Raw genomic sequence first — 25,578 nt, forward strand, 5'->3', positions numbered from 1 at the left:
GTGGGATTAAACAATTCCCAGACAAACAAAAGCTGAGGGAATTTGCTTTCCACAAACCACCTCTACAGAACATCTTACAGGGACTGCTCTAGATGGGAGCACTCCTAGAAAGAGCACAGCACAAAACACCCAACATATGAAGAATCGAGGAGGAGGAATAAGAAGGGAGAGAAGAAAAGAATCTCCAGACAGTGTATATAACAGCTCAATAAGCGAGCTAGGTTAGGCAGTAAGATACTAAAGAGGCAAACCTTGAACCTTTGGTAACCACGAATTTAAAGCCTGCAATGGCAATAAGTACTTATCTTTCAATAGTCACCCTAAATGTTAATGGGCTGAATGCACCAATCAAAAGACACAGAGTAATAGAATGGATAAAAAAGCAAGACCCATCTATATGCTGCTTACAAGAAACTCACCTCACACCCAAAGACATGTACAGACTAAAAGTCAAGGGATGGAAAAACATATTTCAAGCAAACAACAGCGAGAAGAAAGCAGGGGTTGCAGTACTAATATCAGACAAAATAGACTTCAAAACAAAGAAAGTAACAAGAGATAAAGAAGGACACTACATAATGATAAAGGGCTCAGTCAAACAAGAGGATATAACCATTCTAAATATATATGCACCCAACACAGGAGCACCAGCATATGTGAAACAAATACTAACAAAACTAAAGAGGGAAACAGACTGCAATGCATTCATTCTAGGAGACTTCAACACACCACTCACCCCAAAGGATAGATCCACCGGGCAGAAAATAAGTAAGCACACGGAAGCACTGAACAACACAGTAGAGCAGATGGACCTACTAGACATCTATAGAACTCTACATCCAATAGCAGCGGGACATACATTCTTCTCAAGTGCACATGGAACATTCTCCAGAATAGACCACATACTAGGCCACAAAAAGAGCCTCAGAAAATTCCAAAAGATTGAAAACCTACCAACCAACTTTTCAGACCACAAAGGCATAAAACTAGAAATAAACTGTACAAAGAAAGCAAAGAGGCTCACAAACACATGGAGGCTTAACAACACGCTCCTAAATAATCAATGGATCAATGACCAAATCAAAATGGAGATCCAGCAATATATGGAAACAAATGACAACAACAACACTAAGCCCCAACTTCTGTGGGACACAGCAAAAGCAGTCTTAAGAGGAAAGTATATAGCAATCCAAGCATATTTAAAAAAGGAAGAGCAATCCCAAATGCATGGTCTAATGTCACAATTATCGAAATTGGAAAAAGAAGAACAGATGAGGCCTAAGGTCAGCAGAAGGAGGGACATAATAAAGATCAGAGAAGAAATAAATAAAATTGAGAAGAATAAAACAATAGCAAAAATCAATGAAACCAAGAGCTGGTTCTTCGAGAAAATAAACAAAATAGATAAGCCTCTAGCCAGACTTATTAAGAAGAAAAGAGAGTCAACACAAATCAACAGTATCAGAAACGAGAAAGGAAAAATCACGACGGACCCCACGGAAATGCAAAGAATTATTGGAGAATACTATGAAAACCTATATGCTAACAAGCTGGGAAACCTAGGAGAAATGGACAACTTCCTAGAAAAATATAACCTTCCAAGATTGACCCAGGAAGAAACAGAAAATCTAAACAGACCAATTACCAGCAACGAAATTGAAGCGGTAATCAAAAAACTACCAAAGAACAAAACCCCCGGGCCAGATGGATTTACCTCGGAATTTTATCAGACATACAGGGAAGACATAATACCCATTCTCCTTAAAGTTTTCCAAAAAATAGAGGAGGAGGGGATACTCCCAAACTCATTCTATGAAGCTAACATCACCCTAATACCAAAACCAGGCAAAGACCCCACCAAAAAAGAAAACTACAGACCAATATCCCTGATGAACGTAGATGCAAAAATACTCAACAAAATATTAGCAAACCGAATTCAAAAATACATCAAAAGGATCATACACCATGACCAAGTGGGATTCATCCCAAGGATGCAAGGATGGTACAACATTCGAAAGTCCATCAACATCATCCACCACATCAACAAAAAGAAAGACAAAAACCACATGATCATCTCCATAGATGCTGAAAAAGCATTTGACGAAGTTCAACATCCATTCATGATAAAAACTCTCAGCAAAATGGAATAGAGGGCAAGTACCTCAACATAATAAAGGCCATCTATGATAAACCCACAGCCAACATTATATTGAACAACGAGAAGCTGAAAGCATTTCCGCTGAGATCGGGAACTAGACAGGGATGCCCACTCTCTCCACTGTTATTTAACATAGTACTGGAGGTCCTAGCCACGGCAATCAGACAAAACAAAGAAATACAAGGAATCCAGATTGGTAAAGAAGAAGTTAAACTGTCACTATTTGCAGATGACATGATACTGTACATAAAAAACCCTAAAGACTCCACCCCAAAACTACTAGAACCGATATCGGAATACAGCAAAGTTGCAGGATACAAAATCAACACACAGAAATCTGTGGCTTTCCTATATACTAGCAATGAACCAACAGAAAGAGAAATCAGGAAAACAACTCCATTCACAATTGCATCAAAAAAATAAAATACCTAGGAATAAACCTAACCAAGGAAGTGAAAGACTTATACTCTGAAAACTACAAGTCACTCTTAAGAGAACTTAAAGGGGACACTAACAGATGGAAACTCATCCCATGCTCATGGCTAGGAAGAATTAATATCGTCAAAATGGCCATCCTGCCCAAAGCAATATACAGATTTGATGCAATCCCTATGAAACTACCAGCAACATTCTTCAATGAACTGGAACAAATAATTCAAAAATTCATATGGAAGCACAAAAGACCCCGAATAGCCAAAGCAATCCTGAGAAAGAAGAATAAAGTAGGGGGGATCTCACTCCCCAACTTCAAGCTCTACTATAAAGCCATAGTAACCAAGACAATTTGGTACTGGCACAAGAGCAGAGCCACAGACCAATGGAACAGACTAGAGAATCCAGACATTAACCCAGACATATATGGTCAATTGATATTTGATAAAGGAGCCATGGACATACAATGGTGAAATGACAGTCTCTTCAACAGGTGGTGCTGGCAAAACTGGACAGCTACATGTAGGAGAATGAAACTGGACCATTGTCTAACCCCATATACAAAAGTAAACTCAAAATGGATCAAAGACCTGAATGTAAGTCATGAAACCATTAAACTCTTGGAAGAAAACATAGGCAAAAACCTCTTAGACTTAAACATGAGTGACCTCTTCTTGAATATATCTCCCAGGGCAAGGAAAACAACAGCAAAAATGAACAGGTGGGACTATACTAAGCTGAAAAGCTTCTGTACAGCAAAAGACACCATCAATAGAACAAAAAGGAACCCTACAGTATGGGAGAATATATTTGAAAATGACACATCCGATAAAGGCTTGATGTCCAGAATATATAAAGAGCTCACACGCCTCAACAAACAAAAAACAAATAACCCAATTAAACAATGGGCAGAGGAACTGAACAGACAGTTCTCCAAAAAAGAAATACAGATGGCCAACAGACACATGAAAAGATGCTCCACATCGCTAATTATCAGAGAAATGCAAATTAAAACTACAATGAGGTATCACCTCACACCAGTAAGGATGGCTGCCATCCAAAAGACATACAACAACAAATGTTGGCGAGGCTGTGGACAAAAGGGAACCCTCCTACACTGCTGGTGGGAATGTAAGTTAGTTCAACCATTGTGGAAAGCAGTATGGAGGTACATCAAAATGCTCAAAACAGACTTACCATTTGACCCAGGAATTCCACTCCTAGGAATTTACCCTAAGAACGCAGCAATCAAGTTTGAGAAAGACAGATGCACCCCTATGTTTATTGCAGCACTATTTACAATAGCCAAGAATTGGAAGCAACCTAAATGTCCATCGATAGATGAATGGATAAAGAAGATGTGGTACATATACACAATGGAATACTACTCAGCCATAAGAAAAGGGCAAATCCAACCATTTGCAGCAACATGGATGGAGCTGGAGGGTATTATGCTCAGTGAAACAAGCGAAGCGGAGAAAGAGAAATACCAAATGATTTCACTTATCTGTGGAATATAAGAACAAAGGAAAAACTGAAGGAACAAAACAGCAGCAGAATCACAGAACTCAAGAATGGACAAACAGGTACCAAAGGGAAAGGGACTGGGGAGGATGGGTGGGTAGGGAGGGATAAGGTGGGGGGAGAAGTAGGGGGGTATTAAGATTAGCATGCATGGGGGGGTAGGAGAAAAGGGAGGGCTGTACAACACAGAGAAGGCAAGTAGGGATTGTACAACATTTTGCTATGCTGATGGACAGTGACTGTAAAGGGGTTTATAGGGGGGACCTGGTATAGGGGAGAGCCTAGTAAACATAATATTCATCATGTAAGTGTAGATTAGTGATACCAAGAAAAAAAAAAAAGGGCAGTTCCTGTGTGGTAACCTCCAATGAGTTCTACACAAGAGTATAAAGGGCATATAAAAGTGTAGGCAAAGGGTCTGTTTCTGTTTATACAGAGGATCAAAGCCTAATTGGGCTACCCAAAAAATGAACTAAGATACGATATGAAAAAGAACTTCCAACATCAGCGCTCTCTGGAAGACTCATGACAGAAGATGATCATCAAAAAACCCCAACAAAGATCCACGCACTGCTACAGCTGTAGATGCACTCAACCCACCAGTTCCTGGACTTGCCATGGGAATGAGGAAGGAGATATCTAAGTTGGCCTGTGCATACAGTAAAACAACAAATTTGACTGGATCTATACTGTTGGAACTCAATCAAGATTAGGAGAAGTGCAAATTGTAGCGCTCCAAAATCTTACAACTACAGACTATTTACTGTTAAAAGAACATAAGGGATGTGAACATTCCCCAGGAATGGGTTGTTTTAATTTGTCTGATTTCTCTCAGACTGTTCAAGTTCAGTTGGACAATATCCACCATATCATAGATAAGTTTTCACAGATGCCTAAGGTGCCTAACTGGTTTTCTTGGTTTCACTGGAGATGGCTGGTAATTACAGGTATGCTTTGGTTATGTAACTATACTCCTATTATGTTAATGTGTGTGTGCAATTTAAGTAGTAGCTTAAAACCTATATGTGCTGAAGTTACTCTACAAGAAGATTTGTCAAAGAAATAATCAATCTTCCCATGTTTTCTTCCGCCTGCTACTTCTATAGCTTTTCTTCTTCCTTCCTAATTATAACCCTTAAATAGAATTCGTGCCTCATATCGAATTTACCGAGTATCATAATTCTTCCAAGTGGTAAAGATACCTCAAGACAAATGCAGGGCATAGAAGCCACAGGGCATAAATATGCAAAGAAGTAAAAAGCTAACCTTTTCAAACAATAAGGCTTCTCTCTCACTTACCAACTTTACATTTCCCTGTATGGCCCCGGAAGATGACTGGTTAGCCAGAGACGGGTAAGATTCCTCAAGGGAGGAACAACCTAAGACAGGCACAGTCGCAGGGGGGCCATCAGGTGAGAAATTGGGGATCAACAGAGGTGAGGCTTAGAACCTCACCCACCCGTTCTGAGAGAAATCTTCTGCATACGTGGATGTTTTATTGCCCTTGTCTAGCTTGGATTAATACATAGTCTACAGGCACACACCTGATCATCTACATTTGCTCTCTTACAACACTAAACTATGTTTTCTACCTTTATCTTGTATCTACCTACCACTTCAGCATTTTATTAAAAATAATAATAATAAAGAGAGAAATGTGGTATCCACATATAAATCAAGTATAAAAATCAAATGAGTATTCATATTTGAACTGACTGTTTATAGTTCATAATGCATGAGCAAAACCGAAGGTTTCTATGATGGCTGCCCTTGTACTGTTCACCATGTAAGAACTTATTCACTATGTAAGAATTTGTTCTCCATGTAAGAACTTGTTTGTTATGCCTCAGAAGATTGGAGACTGACGAAAATTAGGCTTGTGGTGGATTAATGATTGTGCATTGAGCATTGACTCCCCTATACAGAATTTTATTGTCGTTAACAACCATTTGATCAATAAATATGAGATATGCCCTCACAAAAAAAAAAAAAAAAAAAAAAAAAAGTATACACTTCCAATGGTAAAATAATAAGTAACCGGGATGTAATGAATATAGTCAAGATATTGTAACAGCTTGGTATGGTGATAGCTGGTACCTAGAAGTGTCATGTATATAAATGTTGAATCACTATGTTGTACACCTGAAACTAATGTAATGTAATACTGTCTGTCAACTATCCTTCAATAAAAAAATAATTATCTAAAAAAAAAAAAAAAAATTTAATTAAATATGGCAGTAGGGATTTTTGATGCCAGATTGAGCTGCTGAGACTCTTGGACCCACAGTCAAGTTCCATCAAGGTCCATCTCCACTGTTGGAGGTCAAGGTGAGTTAGCGCTCCTAAATCTGGATTAGCCAAAAATACAGTCCAAAAAGTAATTTTAACAGTTTTACAAGGTCAAATGAGGCACATTTCCTGCCATAAGAGGTTAAAAAAACACATGAACCAACATATGTAATAAATGGGATACATGATAAAATATAACATGCTTATGGTGAGGAACATATCATCTCATTCTCTGTACCTTCAGAGCCTAACAATGTATTGTACATAATAGATACTTAATAAATATTTATGAAATTGAAAAAAAAGAAAAAAAAAAGAATGGATGAAAACGAACTTAGCCCCTAACAGTTAAGGAAGGATTACCCTCTTTATAGATGAAGAAACTGACGGTCATCATATGAATTGCAGAAAAACAAAAACTTAGATTTTTATAACACAGACCTAATGTACTACACCATTCTGGCTCATCACCTACAGACAACCAGCTTGTTCAAAACAAAAAAACTAGGGCAACTCTGTTAAAACATATGTTGGAAAATACAAGCCAATCTTCAAAGGTTTTCCTTAGCTACTTACCATAAAGCCTCCCTATAATGAAAATCATACCATCAAGCTTTAGTGATGACCGTTAAGTCTTATAATATCCTTATTCTCAATAAAAGGGCCACTTTCAAATCTATAAGGAAGTTGACAAAAGCTTTAAAGATAAATCTGAATATATACTTAAGCTATAAGATTGAGACAAAATAGGACCAAGAACAAAACTGAGATTTAGCCGTGCATATTTTATAGCCATGTTCCAAACTGAGTAAGTAATACTAATATTTTTGGTAATACAGGGACAGTCTTAAAAATGCACACCTGTTGTTACTTAAACTTACTGATATAACTCACCATGCAACATTATAATATTAAACCAAAACATTTTTAATACTCTGTCATCTTCTGCATATTTAAGTATAAATAGCATGGTCTCTAACATGAAATACTTTAATTAATGAAGGAAATTCCAATAAACTTATTGAAGAACTGTATTAAGATGGAAAATAGAAGTTATGCACATATATTCCAGTCTCACCAATAAGAATATTGGGTAAACTGAACTGAATCCTGAAAACAGAACTCAAGCCAACCAAGAGTTCAAGCCAGAGTAAGGACAATTTGAACAAAAGAAGAAATCACATTTATCAGGGACTATGCTGACTAAACGACTACTTCACCATTTGTTGATCTATAAAAGTCGATTAGCAGAAGACAAAGCCATTCTCAAAGGAGAATGTGCTCATACATCTGCTAAAACTCATACTTAAGTCTAATAATTAGCCCATCAACTATTTCATACATATAAAATCCCTTACTATTTTTTGGTAGGGATAACCTGGACTATCTACCTAATTCAGAAAAGAAATTTAAACAAAAATTAAACATGTGTGGTGGGTTTGGGAAGGCTTTCCCAAAAAAGTAATTTAAACATGCTAAAGAGAAAAGAGCACAGAAAAAGAAAGCTTTAAAGATGCTTAACCACTCCTAGGAATTTACCCTAAAAATGCAGGAGCCCAGTTTGAAAAAGACATATGCACCCCTATGTTTATCGCAGCACTATTTACAATAGCCAAGAATTGGAAGCAACCTAAGTATCCATCAGTAGATGAATGGATAAAGAAGATGTGTTACATATACACAATGGAATATTATTCAGCCTTAAGAAGAAAACAAATCCTATCATTTGCAACAACATGGAAGGAGCTAGAGGGTATTATGCTCAGTGAAATAAGCCAGGCAAAGAAGGAAGTATCAAATGATTTCACTCATCTGTGGAGTATAAGAACAAAGAAAAAACTGAAGGAGCAAAACAGCAGCAGACACACAGAACCCATGAATGGACTAACAGTTACCAAAGAGAAAGGGACTGGGGAGGATGGGTGGGAAGGGAGGGATAAGGTGGGGGGGGAGAAAAAGAAAGGGGGCATTACGATTAGCATGTATAATGAGGGGAGGGCAGGGGAGGGCTGTACAACCCAGAGAAGACAAGTAGTGACTCTATAGTATCTTACTACACTGATGGACAGAGACTGTAATGGGGTATGTGGAGGGGACGTGGTGATGGGGGGAGTCTAGTAAACATAACGTTTCTCATGTAATTGTAGATTAATGATATCAAAACAAAATAAAATAAATAAATAAATAACTTAGAAAGGAAAGAAAAAAAAAAGATGCTTAATTTCCCAGACATTTTGTCTGAAACAACTTCATTTAACTTTAAAAGGGTGTAGAAAAATAGAGGTTACAACAGTGTTCTTAACATTTGTACCTGAAAATTTCTGATGACCTTAATTTAAAATACAGATTTTTCTTAGAAGGAGGTTCAATTTCAGAGAATATGGTAATCAAAGTATTTGTATGGTCTGAGATGTTTTATTACTGCCTTTGGCTTCAAGTTTAAGTAAAGGCCAAAGTGAAAAGGAAAGAAATCAAATTCTTGGCCAGGGTGTTGGATTTAAGAAATAATCTCTTTCTATAAAGTAACTGATTCTCATTTCTCTCAATTTCCTCATAGTAAAATTTTGAGTTTTGTGTCATAAATGTTAAGTCTAATACATATTCACTTAAAATATATTCCTATAATCACTATGTTACTTTCTTGGGAAAGCCTTCCCAAACCCACCACACTAGAAAACGTCCTCTTGTTACATTCTCCAGGTAACAACCTGTACTTAATAGTACTTATCACAGCTAAAAAATTTTTAGTATTTTTAATTTAATATTTTAATTTTTTTAATATTTGTCTTTCCCCTTAACTTGTAATGTCCATGTTCCCCCTCCACCCTTGTATTTCTGAAACACTGTAGGCAATCCGTAATATTTGAAGAATGAAATGAGGGTAGGAAAGAGAGTGAAAGCACATGAAGGATCAGAGTAAATACAGTTACAGTAACACTCCAAGGGCTCCAAATGAAACTATGAGTACACTGAAATTCAGTTTGACCCTGATCAATTCAGCATTCCCTGACCTTCAGAGTTTCTGAGATACAGGTCCGAAAAAAACTATTGCATACCTACTTTCTTCAAGGTTTAGAAACCAAGAATGATCAGAACAAGGCTCCTTCTATTGTTACCTCTAGATACAGAATCTTCAAGACAACTCCCAAATGGGAAGAAGCACAATCCAAACCCCAAAGATCTAGTTGGAATAAAAAAATCAAAGCAACCCAACACTCGTAATGAGTTAAAAGACTATATAAAATAAATGGTAGTAAGTTGGAAACACTGTAAATTCAGCATTCTTATAAAACAAACCTGCTCAAATCTGATGATCTGTTCGAATCTTGATCTAGCATATTTACCACTTTTCATACATTTTTCTTCATGCAAAAATTCATTTCAGTCAATATTTTTCCAAGTTGCTTAAAAATCTTCATTCACTTCAATTATTAATTCTCCACAAGTATAGAAAGTCTCATATACAATTTTTAAATCACAATAATGTAAATATACAATTTACAATATTAACTTGATTCACTAATAAATCAGACTCATTAACAAACACTTATTAACTATACTTCTGATTTCCCAAGATGAAATAGATACATCTTATATTACACATGAAGGAAAAAATACACCCAAAAAATCTGAAATCATAACACTCTTTCAGAGATCAATTAGTAGAAAGGAAGGTAAGATTAATGATTAATCAAAAGTGATTAATTAAAAAATATCTTTAATAAATACTATGTCATTGTAACTCCAGGTACAGGTGGGGGGAAATGGGTTCCCAGCCCAGGGCAAATAAATCTTTGAAGCCAAAATTAGTCAAATAGAAAAATAAAGTAGGAGAAACCCACTTACTGCTTCCAAGAAGTCATCCACTCCTGCTCACCCATGTCTCTCCCCATCCTGGCTTGGAAGAAAACCTAAAAAACCTCTCTGGTACAGGTACCTTCTTGCTCTCCACCCACCTTGTAATCACCTATTGATATGGAGATGGACTACTTCTCTCTAACCCTTGGAAACAACTACTGATATGAAGATGTACTAAGGCCAGGTAAGAGATTCTGGAAATACTGCAATTTTACCCAAAGCCCACCCCTCCAGAAATCTCACATCACAATCTACTGGCTCCCCATCTTCCGCAACAGCCCCTGTGGGAGAAAACTGGAGCACTGTCACCAGACTAATAACATACAGTAACAAAAGCAATAAAATCATGATAATCCTCAAGCCAGAGAATTCAGCTAAATTCAAAGTCCTATGTAGATTAAGTCCATAGCTAGCCCATTTCACAAGCAGTCAGTAGCTGAATAGGTAGGGAGTTAAGAGCAAGAGCGGCAGCTGCACCAAGGGGGCGGGTCCAGGCCACACAGACTGTAGAAGAAAATAACCTTAAGGATGGTAAGATACATGTTTTAATGACACCAGCATAGGCAAATCTTGTCCATCAGGTAGGACGCATGCAAGAGAGTGGTCCTATGATAGGACAGTGGCAGGAGTGGGATCTCGTCCTGGTCTAGTATACCAGACTTTCACCCACTCCCTGTGGGAGTCACAGATGGGTCAGTATATAGGGCTACGGGAGGTACCTGCACTGGCCATAAAGATAAAACAAAACTTCCCATAAAATGCCCTTACCTCCCAGATGTTTTGGGTACACTACCATGACCTTTGGGGGTCACTCTGCTGTTACTCTAGGAACACACAGTAGGCCAAATTCCACACCATCTTCCCAAGGTGCCAGAAGGGCCAGCCATCACTGGTCCGTGTGTCAAAATGTCCAGGACCACATCCACTCATCAGTCTCCAGGGTTTAATGCAGTTGGAGCTGGCAGCAGGATGTTGCTCTGCTGGCCATATCCTGACTTCAATAATTCCTCTTTGGTTTGCACATATAGTTGTATAGGAAAGACAGCAATGTGTGTTAGGATATTCACAGGGCTCAAGGCTCCTTTTCAGAGCTTCTCATTCAAATGCTGTAGCACTGTCCATAAGCAAACTGACCATCCCCATAGACTACTGTTGTCCAACTTCAGGCTAGATTTCAACAAACCATTGTGCCTGTCTATCACACCTGCCCCAGTAGGGTTATATAGTACATGAAACTTCCACTTTATCCCAAATTGTTGCACCCATCCCTGTAACAATGTCCAGGGAAATGGGTGCCTTGATAGCTCTCAATCACCTGCAGCCAGCCACAGGTTGCAAAGAGATGCTCTAGGCCCCTTTTGGTTGTACCTGACAAGTATCAGACACTTTACTATTGTCCCATGTTCCTGCGGTACTCAGTGTAAGCCCCTCTTAGAGCACACAAGGCACTCCTTCTGGGTTTTGCTGACTTCTTCAAAGGTCAACAGCAAGCCCCACCGACGGGCTACAGCCCACATTGTCTTTTGCCCCACATGCAACAAATGCTGGTGTAGCCATTGGGCTACAGAGAGGCAGGCTTTCCTTCTAGCCAGTGTACCTGGGCCAGTGTGTCTGCTTCATCATTCCCTGGGGATGCCAAAGGCAAATGGCCAGTCACATGATATACAGTAACAGTGTTAGTCTGACCAGAGGCCTATAGGAGTTGCCATAACTCTTGCCACCAAAGGGACAGGTGACCAACCATCCAGTCAGCATGGTACCATGTCAGTAGCCACAGGGTCAAACCCTGATAGATGGCCCAGCTGTCAGTGCAGACAACTATAGGGGAAAGGCTCCTGGGTGATCAAGAGCCATACTGCCTACAGCTCAGCCCATTGACTACTCTTCCCCCCTCTGAGTCCTCCATCCATACTGTCTCAGTCTTAGGATGGAAAGCCACAGCCTACCACTTCAGAAGCTGCCCACAACTGAAGTCGTCCTCAGGTGTAGGAGCGTCTTTACGTATAGGAGCTCTTCCCTCCTAATAGGGTCTCTCTGTTATTAATGGCTCCAAAGCAAGTTCTTCCTGCTTTCCCCTGGTATATGTAACTGGTCCCAATAAGAGTTGAAGTTCTCCACTTATTGGGTTGGAGGAGAGAGCACTACACTGCTGTAAATATGCACTCCATAAGGCCAGTGTAGGCATCTTTGCCATGCCACTCCATGGCTTTTGGGTCCAGTCTCCCACCCACCCAGCAATAGGGTAGGTGGTTGTTACCTTGGTCAGAGCTGTTCCGGTGATGGGCTCCATATCCAGCAAGGCATGGTACACACAGCAGCCAGTTGCTTCTCTGTCAAGGTGTACCAGACCTCTGCTCCTTTCCATAGTTGTGACCAGAATCCAATAGATTGGTGGGTCCTTCAAGCTGCTGCCAAAGGTCCCATCCATAACCATCTTCGGTCACATGAACATCTAGCTCACAGGGCCTTGATGAGTTCATTAAACTCAAGGCATGTATGGCCTTGACTGCTCACTTAGCAGCAGTAAAAGCAGCTGCACATGTCTCATCCCAGTCTCACCTGATGCCTTTTTGTACCAACCATTGTAAGGGCTTCAGAATTTGTGCCAAGTGTGGGATAAACACCCTCCAGTAGCCAAAAAGGCTCAAAAATTCTACTGCCACAGTGGTAGGAGTAGGGAAACCCCAGACCTTGTCTGTGAGTGCTTCTGGGATAACTTTAGTTTTACTTGACCAGACAACCCCTAAGAACTTTACTGACAAACCAGGTCCCTAAACCTTGGTGCTGTTCATAGCCCATCCTTTCTCCTGCATATGTTGCAGCAGTCTAGGAATTGCCCCTTCTAAATCTGCAAGAGAATCAGATGTGGGCATGATATCATCAATGTAGTGACACAGCCACACCACTTGTAGTTTCTTCCATGTGGCCAAGTCCTGGGTTACCAGTCTGTGACAAATGGTGGGACTGTTGAGGTTTCCCTGTGGAAAGACAGTGAATGTCTACTGCCAGTCTTCCCACATGAAGGCAAACTGTTCCTGACTTTGCTGTGCTAGATCAATAGAGAAGAAGGCATTAGCAAGGTCCACGACATAATGATATATCCCTAGTTCATGACTGAGGATGTCCATGAGGGGTGCTGTAGAGGGACAGCAGCATGAAAAGGGGGTGTGACTTTATTCAATTCCTTGTAGTCCACAGTCATACGCCAGGAGCCATCCAGCTTTTTCACTGGCCACACCAGGGGATTAAAAGGACTATGAGTGGGCTTTATGATGCCCACCTTCTCCAACTCCTGTAGAGTTTCTCCAATTTCCTTGTGCCCCCCAGCACTTTGTACTATTTAGTATTTGTCACCCACTGAGGCACAGGAAGAGCTACAGGTCGGTGCTGAGCATGTCTCCTCAGAACTGTCTTTACCACACATACCATCAGTCTGAACTCACCTGCAGGGGTCTGTAACCCAAGCCCTGCAGGATATCTACCCCCAAAATATATTCAGGGAAGGGACAAATGTACACAGTATACTCCTTTGGGGATAAACACCCTATCCCCAGTGGGATTAGCCATCTAACACAGCAGGGGTCCCAGGAAAACGCTCAGGGTTGCCATAAATCAGAGAACATTCAGCTCCTGTGTCCACCAGTGCCAGGACACGTTGTACATTCATAGGGGACCAATGAATTCCTAATTCTATATGTGGCCCCCGGTCCCCACCACTCCTCCAAGGTGGGGGCCTTGACTGCCCACCTCAAACTACAATGCCCAATCATCCTCCTGTGGGGGTGAGGGCCTAGGCAGAGCCTGAGTACTGTCCCCCAGGAAGTCTTGCAGGGACACAGGCCAGATGTGGGGCTTTGCCTCCATCTTCCATGTCCTGGACCTCAGCGGCTCTGCAACTGCTGCTCTGGCTTTAATTGATGCCACAGATCCTATTGGACTGCCCAACAGGTTTTTCTTTCACTACCCCCTCCTTTATCAAATCAACCCACATCTGGGTCCTCAAGACCACAATGGGGCTCTTTGCACATCTCCTTTCAGTCACAGCCCATGTGTCTTCCTGTGCTCTCACTGTTTCAAGTTCCTCTAGATCTGCTAAGGTACAAATACCCTCACTTATGGGTTGCTGTATGGTGGGCTGGGGAGCGGGGGGGTGAGCAAGAATAGTCTCTAGGGACCAAAAGAGAGATGGGGAGCTGTATGGAGCACCAGATTTCTCATTCCCTCGGTGAACAACTCCTCATAAGATAACTGGGGGTCCCAATTAGAGATGATATTTTTCATGCCCAACTCCTGTAACACCTGCTGGAGCTCTGCATGTTTTCCAGCTAGTGGGTAAGTGTGGTAAATCACCCTGATTGGGCCAAACTGCCCTGACGGCTGTTGTCAGCCAATCCAGAAGCACATGATTCTCTGGGGTGTGACAAGCACTTTGCAACTGCTGCCAGAGGGAGCGGTGAGTCCTCAGGGAAGCCAGTCTACCCATTTTAGAACCCAACATAACAATGTTTTCCACCCCCCATATCCCAAAGACAGAAAAGCCATGTAGGCAGAGGTTCTGACGGCTTCTGCCAAAACAGGATGTTCATATTCACCAGCTCATCTTGGGTACATGGGTGGAGCATGGAGTGCACCATAACCTGGGGAGGGGGCTGCTCCTCCCTGAGCCCACAGTTGTTGCTTTTTTATTTTCTTAATTACAACCAGCCATGTCTTTAATATGGGAGGGGCTGGTGCCTGGGGGAGGGGAGCTTGTCAACAGTTCCACCCTTGGCCCACTCCCTCATCCTCCCTGATGTCTCCTCTGCCATCTCTGGGGCTGAGGGCACCGCTCATTCCTCCCACTCCCTGACAGCCTCCTGCAACGGGCTTCTCCTGCTGCCTCCTCCCTCACTGCTAACAAATCTTCTCGGAGCGCTACCTGTCTTCTCAATAACTGTCTCTCTTTCTTAAGGGCATCCGATAGGTCATCACCCAGCTCCTCCAAGAGACACCAAAGTGTGTCTCTCTCCTCGATAACTTTCCAATATCTCAAGAAACAAACATCCCACAATCTCAGCTGCCACAAGGCCACTCGGGGCTCTAAGCAGTCTTCTATCTTACAGAGGGCTAATGCCACAGCTTCCGGTGTCTCCACCCTTCCTCGAGGAAGGGCCTACCCATCTAGGAGGGGCTTTACCCTAGACCAATTCTCCATTAGGATCTCCCCAAGGGAAAGCCCGATGGATAGGGGGCTCCTGGGTGAAGCCATACCCTCCACCACTGCCGGAGGCTAGGGTGAGTCATCATCCCCCACTACAGCAGCCAACAGGGCACAGCCCTGACCAGGGCCTCCCCACCATCCACACAGGGGCTTCCGGGTATCTCCCCGCCATCTCTAGGGGCAGCCCACCCAAGCACCACACACACAAAGACAGATTTCGGGTTCAGAGGTCCTGCCAACTATCATCAGATGTAACTCTGGGGGAGAAAATATGTTCCCAGTCCAGCACAAATAAACCTTTGAAGCTGTAATCAAAGGGAAAAATGAAGTGGAAGGAAAAAAAACATTTATTGCTTACAGGAAGTCATCTACTCCCATTTGCCTGTGTGTCTCTCCTATTCCTGGCTCAGAAGAAACCTAAAAACACTTCTCAGTCCAGGTGCAGGATCCCTCTCCATCCACCTTGTAATCACCTATTGATATGAAAATGGCTACTTCTTATACCTATTGATACAGAGATGAACTAAGGCCAGGTGAGAGAGATTCTGGAAATATTGCAATTTTACCCACAGTCATGATAAAATATTTTAAGACCCTTAATCATCAATGCATCAACTAATATTAAGCATTACTGTGTGCCTAGTATAGTCCTTGAGGATGTAAACATTTTTCACATTTACTATATAAGTAATGCAAGAAATTGTACCAATACATTTTGAAAAGACTTTCCAAAAACATTTTATTTAGCTCTTTGTTAAGCAGTCACTTCAATTAATTCTCTTCCCTAATTATTGCCTAGCACAGTATCTGGTATTTGATAATTAAGTTATAAGTATATTATTAAACTCTTACCACATTTTTTATTACTATCAGTTTACATAGATAGATTTATGAAACATAAGTTTGTGCTCCAGCCTTTCAATCCACATTGTCTTGTCATAAACAACAAAAGCAAAAATTTATATGCATATTGCTTATGCCCAAATATAAGGCAAGATTTTTTTCTCCAAGTCCTAACTCATAAAGAGGAAGCTACCTTACATTAGTTCACTCCTTAGTCATGTTTATTTTTTTGACAATCTGTTGTCCAATTTAAGATACTAAATCAAGAGTTGTCTGTTCTAAGTAACAAAATTTGGATTAAAAAATATAAATTATGTAGTTGTATCTGGGTGGAGTGAATAAGCAAAGGGGAAAATGGAATTAAACGTTATTAAACAAGGCACACCCAGATCACATTAAGATGCTGTAGGCCACAGTAAACATTTCACATCTTACGCAGATAGAAAACCACAGCAGAATTCTGAGCAGAATTTAACAAGCATTGACTTATGTTTTTAAAGGACTTGAGATAGGTATTTTACCCCGTATTTTATATCTATAGAGAGAAAACACTGAGGTTCAGAATCTTACTCAAGATTATGAAGCTAAAAGAGGGTAAAAATGAGATCAGAGTCAGTGCTATTCTGCCTCCAAACAAGATCGCGGCCAACACTTTCTTCTCAACCTCTTCATACCTCTCTGACTTCTTTCTTTTTGTTTTCCTCTGCTCCAAAAATAAGTATTCCTCAGTTATCTTCTCTTTCTAAACTCTCACTTGTTGACCTAAAGAACCTTTCTTCTTGGCTACCATACCTTCAACTGTCATCTTTATTCTTAGGACATGTAAACCCAAATCTCTAGCCCCACCCTCCCTAGAATAACAGCTCTACATTTCTCAACGCCTCTACATTTCTCAATTCTCTGGTCATATATTACACTAGTAGCTACAACTATGCTATCAATATGCCACAAAGCAGTCCAGCAGATTTCACTAAGAATGTTTTTCCCAAGCACTACCTCCCACACATCACAATAAACAAGGCTTAAAATCTTATAGCTTCATTTTATTCAATTCTATGCTGCTGCCAGATTAAGATCTAAGAAACAATTCCAAGTGTACTATCCTGTTGGCAACCTTTAGTGATCACCTATTACCTCAAATGGAGTTTAATTCCATATGCCACTCCCCAAAGCATACCATATCCTATTTTACTGAATGTCTTTGTTTAAGCCATTGGGGCCCTTATCTACCCCCTAAATTATACCTTTCCAAATCCTACTTTACCTTCAAGGCCACTAAAATACCACCTTTCCCATTAAATTTCCCCTTATTTTCCAAATGTCATCTACCTCTGATCTCTCAAACCATTTTATCTGTACCTTATGTTATTTATCTCAATGAATCTGTACTACAGCATAATACATGCCTAATCCTCTCTCCTGGACTGTAAACTTAATATAAAAAGTATGTCTCATTGATTTATTTATTCTCCACCACACCACACAGCACACAGCTGCTATACACAACATCCCAAAAACAGCAGACTCAATAAATAACTGGTAAATGGATAGGGGACAATACTCTAATACTAATAGTCTGAGTTTCAGGTATTACTAAACCTAATCATCAAATCTCAGTCTCCCCTCCATTAGTGTATTTTTTCATCAATATTTATCAGCAAATAATCAAAAACAAATGTTTTAAAAGACCAAAAGTACATGACAAATACAATTTTGTAAATACTAATAAGTAAGAGGTCTGGTTATTCAAAATAATCTATGTCACTGAGAACTGCGTATCAAGGCAACTGATGGAAAATATGTCGCCACAAGAATTACCAGTGTGGATTTGGCTCCCTCACTCTTCCACATGGGTTCTTCTTTCTACTAAAATGTATTATTTTATTGAAGACGATAAACTTTCCCAGAGGGACAACCAGTCTTTGTGATTTGAAGAGAATTTTCTAGTGACCATGAGAAAGAAAATAATGCTGACATTGAAAACTATGCATTAAAGGCTTGAAGGCTCTTTAAATTTTTTTTAAGTCAACCAAATATCTGCTTAAATAAGAATCTATTGACTCAAAAACATGCGCAGTAATGGATCATAATTATTTAGACTCTATATTCCAACAAATAGCTATTAATTTTTACCTCTGAGCTATGGCAACTAAAAGTGCAAACAATAATAAACCAGATTTCGGCAGCTATACTATGACAGTTGCTAGGCCTCAAGCAAAAATCGAAGGAGGATTATCAGTCCACGTATTTACAAATGTCATAATCTCCAAAGATCAAATAATATAGATAGTTCTCAACAATTTGTATTTCTTAATGACTTCAGACTCTTTTTTTTTTAAAGAGAAAACAAAACAAATGCCCTATTATCAAACCCTTCAAAAAGTCCCATTGCTGGCCTTGTTTTCCCTAGAAACCTGCTAAGCCACTGCCTTTCAAACTTAGTCCACAAAATGTGCCAGAAGCACTTTACATATTATGCTATTACATTTAATCCTCACAAAGACCTCTGGAGTTAAAATTTACCATTTCTCCAATACTACAGACACAGAAATTGAGGCTTAGAGTAGTTAGGTAATTTGTCTGAGGTTACCCAGCTAGTAAACAGGGAGCTAGAATTCTAACAGGCAATTTGATCCCAGAATCCGGGATCCTGCCTCATCAACCATACTGAAATACAGGAATCTGAACAGACTCGTGTAACTGGAGTTAGAGTTTGAAAATTTTGTGGAATTACCATGTCTCTGTATAATAAAACTGTGTGAGAACGTATTTTTTAAAAAAAGACAACCTCAGTCCATATATCCCTAAAATGGTTTCAACCACAGTAGGTGGTTTTCAAGTCTTTAGCAAATAACTAGACTGTCCATAAGTTGTTTTTTTATTCCTAAGAATTCCAATTCTTGCTTTAAGTATTTATTCAGTCTAGAGATGATGAACTGACCCTTTATAATCTAAGATATCTGTTAGATTATAAGGTTCAAAGGGAGTAGATACTAAATTTTTAAAAAAAGGATTTAAATATATAAAGGTCATTTTAAAGCAGGTTTTTAAATTATTCCTTCTGAAAAGAGCAAAAGGGTCTACTCTGCAGTCAGCTAAAGGTAAATGCCAGTACCCTAATCTGAAGATCCTAAATAATCACCTAGGAGAAGCATAATTAAGAGAGGTCTTATAACCACCTGAGATAAGTGAACAAGTTTTCCCCTCTTAAAGAAGGCACCTAAGAACTTGTAAAGCATAGAATCCATCCCCCTAAATGAGCAACTGTGTATTCTAAATTTGCCACAAATTATTGAGGGCACAATGCTTTCATTAATATAAGTGGTAGTCAAGGGTTTAAACAGTTTAACAACTGATTCATATGTATGTGTGTGGCAAAGGGTACCATTTACTATGAATGTGTAACAATAACTAACATGCAAGAAACACAATATAACTTCCAGAAATACATTTTGGGAACATGCATAAATTGTTAGCCTGTGTTACAACAAATGTAGGATTCTTAAAAAAAAACTACATGAGAGAAGTGAATAGGTAATGAGGATTAATGTTTTTACAAATTGCGAAAACACAAAGATTCACTACTAAAAGGAATAGTCCATCTACATTTCAACACGGTTTAAGCATTAGACGATGAATTCTAAGAATAGCTGTGGATACCAAGACGAAAAAGAGATGAAAAAGCTCCAGAGCAGATGTACAGAACAAGATAGTAAATACAAAAGGAGCAAAAGGAAATCAATTTAGTACAACACATAGGGTAACATTTCAAATGAAAAGCAAATATAGAAGACCCATTTTCTAGGATCCAGAAAACACTCTCGATTAAAATTTCCCCCCAAACCAGCTTCCCTCAGAAACTTCTCCTTTTTATCAATCATAGCAAAGGCAGCAGACTTGAAATGCTAGATGTATAAACAAGTTCTCACACTGCCCCAGTCTTCCCAGTCTCTAAGTTCTATTCATTCTTCCTGTGAAACTCCTCTTCTGTGGGATGCCTCTCTTGTAAAATGCCTCTAAAACTGCCCTTCCATTCTCTCTGGCACTACCCAGACCTGCTGAATAGCTCCTTACTCCTGAACTATCCTTGAGTTCATTCATTCATATATGTACTCATTCACACACTTACTAAGCACTCACTGAAGGACCATGCTTGGTTTGAGTACAAATCACCATTCTAACAGGAGATAGAAACATAGGTCATAACAAATGCACTATTTTAACAGCAACATTTTATTAGGACCCTACTAAGTGACAACTGCTATTATTACTCATTGCAATCCCTTTAAAGACCCACAGCAGCCATAAAAGATGGGTATAATTATCTTCACTAAAGCAAGGAGACTAAAGCTCAAAGAGGTGAGGTAATTTTCCTAAAATCACACTGCTAGAAAATTGCAGAGTGGGATTCTATGGGTCTGATTCTTTCTACCACTTAATGAATCTACTCCATCAAATCCTAAAACACTCCCTCCATTCCAGTCTACCCAGTGCTACAAGGTTCATCATCTTAGAGCACCATTTTGTACTTGTAGCCCTTTTCCTCAAAAAAAATCTCAATGGTCTTTATCCTAGCCTTGAGTCTGACTCTGAATCTAAAAAAAAAAAAAAAAAACTTAAAACTGAATCCTGTCTCTCTCCCTTACTAGCTCTGAATCTTTGAAATCACTTTTCTCTAACCTTCAGTTTGCTTACCTATGAAATGGATAACAGAGTTGTGTAAGCATTAAAGAAGATAACATGGAAGGATCTAAATACATACATGTTCTAAATAGAGAAGTTATCACTCATAATTCCTGTACACAAAACTTGTTTTTAGTCATCAATGTACATAACTACTTTCCTCACAAAACCACTTAGATTTCTACCTCATTCACACCATTCTCTCTCCTTTGCATTAAGAGTAAGTATTCTATAAGTATCTACTACATGAATCAATGTCTGTCCATTCTTATCTTCAAAGCCCAAGTCAAATGCTGCTTGCTCCCAGGAGTCCTCCCCAGCCACCTTCAATGAACTTTACAAGTAACTTGAGTGCCACTGGGGTAAGAGGGAAGAAAAGAAAAAAATGCCTAACCCGAGACCTATTATGAACTAGAAAATTTATGATATGCCTTAAGTGCATTATTTCACTCGATTCTCATAGAGAAAGACAATGTAACATGGACAAAATCTAACAGCTAGTAACTAATAGAGCTGAGATTCACATTCAGATGTCTTTGATCCCTTTCCAAGTCCACTTCTTCCTATACCACCTTGTATACTGGCACCTAGGATTACAAAAATAATCAACAACTATTCAACACTGACAAAGAAAGAGCAAAGTGTTGCTGTATGCTCCAAGTAGCCCGAGCCAAATACGCAAATATAACTGAAACAAAACTGTCATGAAATGATGCTTATCCTCAGTATTTGCAAAAGACTCTTAATTTCTTCTCTTCTCTTCTATTTTCCTTAAAATAAAATAATGGTCAGTTCCCACGATTTCATGAGTAGTATTTCACGATTCATGAGTAGTAATCCAAAGTTTGGACAGTTGTAAGGGATACAAGATCAAACAAGATGAAGAATTTATCTCCAGCCCCCATGCCACCTACTGGAATTGAAGAACCCAAGTTCCTTTGCTCCCCTGAACTTCCCCATCGTGGAACACAACCAGTAAACTGTCTAGGCTGTAGATATGACAGATATCAGCACTCAACAAATAGTTGTTGAAAGAATGAGGCACAATAAAAATGCTGTGGATTTTCAGAGGGAGAAAGTACAGAGCATAAACTTTCTCCCCACTACATCATAATCCTCTAAGGGCAGGAACAGTCTTTTGTACTGACTGTATCAAGAGCTCAGTAATGTTTGTAGATGCTCTGTTTTTTTTTTTAAATGAACTATAGACTAGCCACAATTCATGTGGAAAAGCAGATAAACACGGATCATTGCCAAAGAAAATGAAGAAACTTCCAGCTCTGATAGTAAGTTTATTATTACTCCAGATCCTTACTATTCCGAGTGGCTCTTAAGTCTAGCAGCATCAGGATTACATGGGAGTTTGTTATAAAAGCAGAGTCTCAGGCCCCACCCACTCAGATTTACTGAATCAAAACCCCCATTTTAACATGATCCCCCTGGGGATTCCTAACACACATTAAAGTCTGAAAAGCATCAAACTGTATGATAAAAAAATGAAACTGGCTTCTGCAAGCTCAGAAAAAGTTACCATCTTCTCCTGTGTTATCTCTGTAATAAATAATTAGAATTTTCCAGAAGTACTACAGATAAGGCCATAACACACTTACAGGCATAACAGGGTATTAAACCTAAATTATTACTCAGTGAGAAGTAAAACTTGATGATCCATTGCTTATTGAGTGGAACTTCCAGGAAACATACACAAAGTATGAGCTCTCAGGACACAGACTATTGCACAAGAAAATGAATGAACTTCAATCGCCAAAGTAGTCAATCATTAATACCAAGAACAAGGTTATTGAAAAAAAGAGATGCAGTGAGTACATTTAAGAACAAACTTCTTTTAAGTTTCCGGTGATACATACACGAAGTTACAAATATTCTCTACCTACAACTCCAAACTTAGATTGCCCTATATTATAGTAAAGCTGTGTAATAAAGGACTTAGTTGATATACAGATCTCCTAATCACCTCCACTGACTCAAATACTGGAACCATACTTTAAATTACCACGCAAAATTTCAACCGGTAGGTAGTCTACTTTGTGAACTTGCAAAAACACTTACAAAACCCTCAAGAAAAACCCAGCCATCCCAAACGACAAGACCTGAGGCGGCAGGGCTTTACTGGCAAATATGCTCTTAAAAAAGAAATGGGGCGGTGGGGGGCGGGTATATGGGGTCAATAAGGAAATCAGCTCAGAAGAAACTGCAGGCCATTGCTTTATTCGCCTCGGTGACCTATAAACACCTCTCCATCCCAAGTCAGGAGAGAGGAAACGTAATGCAGGTCCCTCAATTTACAATTTTAAGAGTCCTAAAGTTGAGAGCCGACCCTCTTCCCAACAGGCGATCGGATGACAACTCAACCTCTAATTCGCATCCCCCTTCTCGCATCCCGGGTACTTAGGGCTATTCGCCCCTTGCGACCTCTCCCCAACTTATCCACCCCGTCAAAAAACAATCTGACCTCCCCCCTACTCCGAGTGCGAAACCGACACAGGGCGAGTCCCCCAGGCCTCTGGGGAACCCGACTGCTCCCCTGGCCCATCTTCCACACCAACTCGCCCTAGGGGAGGGACTAACGGGTCTCACCAAGTACAGGGGAGCATAGATCTTCAGGGACTCCTCCAGGGCGCCCCGGGTGATCTGCACGAAGGAGACCCCGCAGGAAGGGTGCCAAGTGTGGCCGATCTCGTAGCAGTTATGAGGGATGGACTTGCTGAGGGCCGCCATGACGGGGAGTCGCGCCGACGCGCCGGGACTGGGGAGCCGAAGCTCGGGAGGGAGGTGGCGAGGAGGGAGCAGGGCGAACGCCCAACCGCAGCCAGCCGGCCCCGCGGGCCGCGGGAGGTACCGAAAGGAGGGGAAAGGTCACGCCAGCGGGGTTACTCTGGGCCAAAGCCCTCGGATGTTGAGGGCTCCGCGTATCGAAGCTCGAGGGGGCGGGGCGCGCACCGGGAAGGCGGGGAGAGGCGGGGCGTGTGCGCTCCCGCCAGCAGGCCTCGCGGGGACGCGCGCCGTCCTTCTGTGCCGGCGCGAGCGGGAAGCGGAAGGTGTGCGAGCGCAGCTCCGGGCGCGCCCGCACCCCACGCCCCACGTCCCGCCCCGCGCTAGGGCGCACAGGCTGCGCAGATCGGTGGCGTGGGTCACACTGCACTCTAGGCTCTGTCCGCTCAAAGTCCGGCCAAGGAGATCTGAGGGCAGGGGAGCAAAGGGATTACGTGTATTCGCTAGCTGGTGGAGGAAGGCGGTTTCCAGAGGAGAGCCTGGGCAACTGTCCTCCTCAGAACTGCCAGCTGCCCTTCCCTAGAGCGCCCGGTAATAAATAGTTAAGGCTGCCTGCTGCTTTCGACCACGCTGCGCCCAGTCGCTGGGCTGTCAACGCTTTGTGGTGCCTGAGAAGGCTTGAAAGCTCCCTTAGCTGTGTTCCTGTACTTCTTGGGTCGGGAGAGAGCGGTAGGTCATCCTGTCCAAACCCTGCGCCACTGAGCAGCCTCACCTACGGCATCCGTGACAAGTGTTCATCAACCAAACAGTACGCACTGTAGAGGGGGCAGTGTTCTTAGAACTCAAATCTGGCTAGAAAGTTTAGCCAGGTAATTAACATGACAAGAGACCTGTGTGGCCTATGAATCATATAATCCCTCCAAATGTAAGTTTCCTCACCTGTAATATCCTTCCAGTTTCCTTAGAGTTCGAAATTCTACAGTTCCTTAAAGTAGGAGTGTACCACCTTTAGAGGATTCCCATTCTAATCCACTCTTCAGCCACTCATTCTACAGCTATTTACTGAGCACATCCTGTTTTCCAGGCACTACTCTAAACTCTACAGATTGAGCTGTAAACAAGTGAGGCAAGGTTTCAGCCCACCCTTCCTTCTCCACAGAGCCACAGAAGCAGAGCCTGAGCTGCTGTGCTTCTGTTAAGGTGAGCGATGATCACCAAAGCTTTTAATGATAGCAAAGTAGGAAATCTGCATAGAGGAGATCTAAGAAAAGGAGGAAAAAAAGCAGTTCTCTTCGGTTTAATCAATGACAAAAGACCATTACAGAGGAAGCAAAACAGATCTCGGTGACCCTGGTGATGCTGTAGAGGACTCCTACGTGTCTTTTGTGAAGTTTCTCCTGTTGAATGCTTGCTGATTTGCTTTGTATGATGCCCCATACAAAACACAAGTCTTCATAAAGATTCAGTACAGTCAACCCTTGAACAACACAGGTTTGAACTGTGTGAGACGATGTGTATACAGAGTTTTTTCAATAAACATATTGGAAAATTTTTTGGAGATTTGCAACAATTTGAAAAACATTTACTTTAGCTTACTTTTTTAATACAGTATATAATACCTATAACGTACAAAATATGTATTAATTGTTTATGTTATCTTTAAGGCTTCTGACCCCTCGTTGTTCAAAGGGCAACTGTATTTATATTCTGGCCTCCAGAAAGTGCACCTTTAAGAAGCAAGATGATTTATACCTCCTAAGTTGCCATTAAAAATAAATTTACAGGTATTAGACGTGAGTGGCAAGTAAATGGCTTGGATGATATTAAAGACTTGGAGAGAAACTGGGAGGGAACGTAG

At 40.7% G+C, this 25,578-nt stretch overlaps 1 protein-coding gene and 1 long non-coding RNA gene across 4 annotated transcripts in view; one reads left to right on the forward strand and one right to left on the reverse strand.

Annotated features, from left to right (window-relative positions):
• The window catches only part of TMEM135 (transmembrane protein 135), a 254,688-nt gene extending 230,785 nt beyond the window's left edge, over window positions 1–23,903 (reverse strand). For all 3 annotated transcript variants that reach the window (XM_057507151.1, XM_036906972.2, XM_036906971.2), the window contains exon 1: window positions 23,586–23,903. In XM_057507151.1, the coding sequence (XP_057363134.1) occupies window positions 23,586–23,726 (141 nt within the window). In that variant the 5' untranslated portion in view covers window positions 23,727–23,903. The remainder of the gene's footprint in view (window positions 1–23,585) is intronic.
• A 175-nt stretch (window positions 23,904–24,078) lies between these two features.
• LOC130684859 (uncharacterized) lies at window positions 24,079–25,271 on the forward strand. Its single transcript, XR_008999184.1, has 2 exons — window positions 24,079–24,449; window positions 24,880–25,271. It is a non-coding gene; the product is annotated as an uncharacterized LOC130684859 (long non-coding RNA).
• Window positions 25,272–25,578: the final 307 nt, after the last annotated feature.

The sequence above is a fragment of the Manis pentadactyla genome, chromosome 9 (assembly GCF_030020395.1).
Source record: "Manis pentadactyla isolate mManPen7 chromosome 9, mManPen7.hap1, whole genome shotgun sequence".
Taxonomy (NCBI): domain Eukaryota; kingdom Metazoa; phylum Chordata; class Mammalia; order Pholidota; family Manidae; genus Manis; species Manis pentadactyla.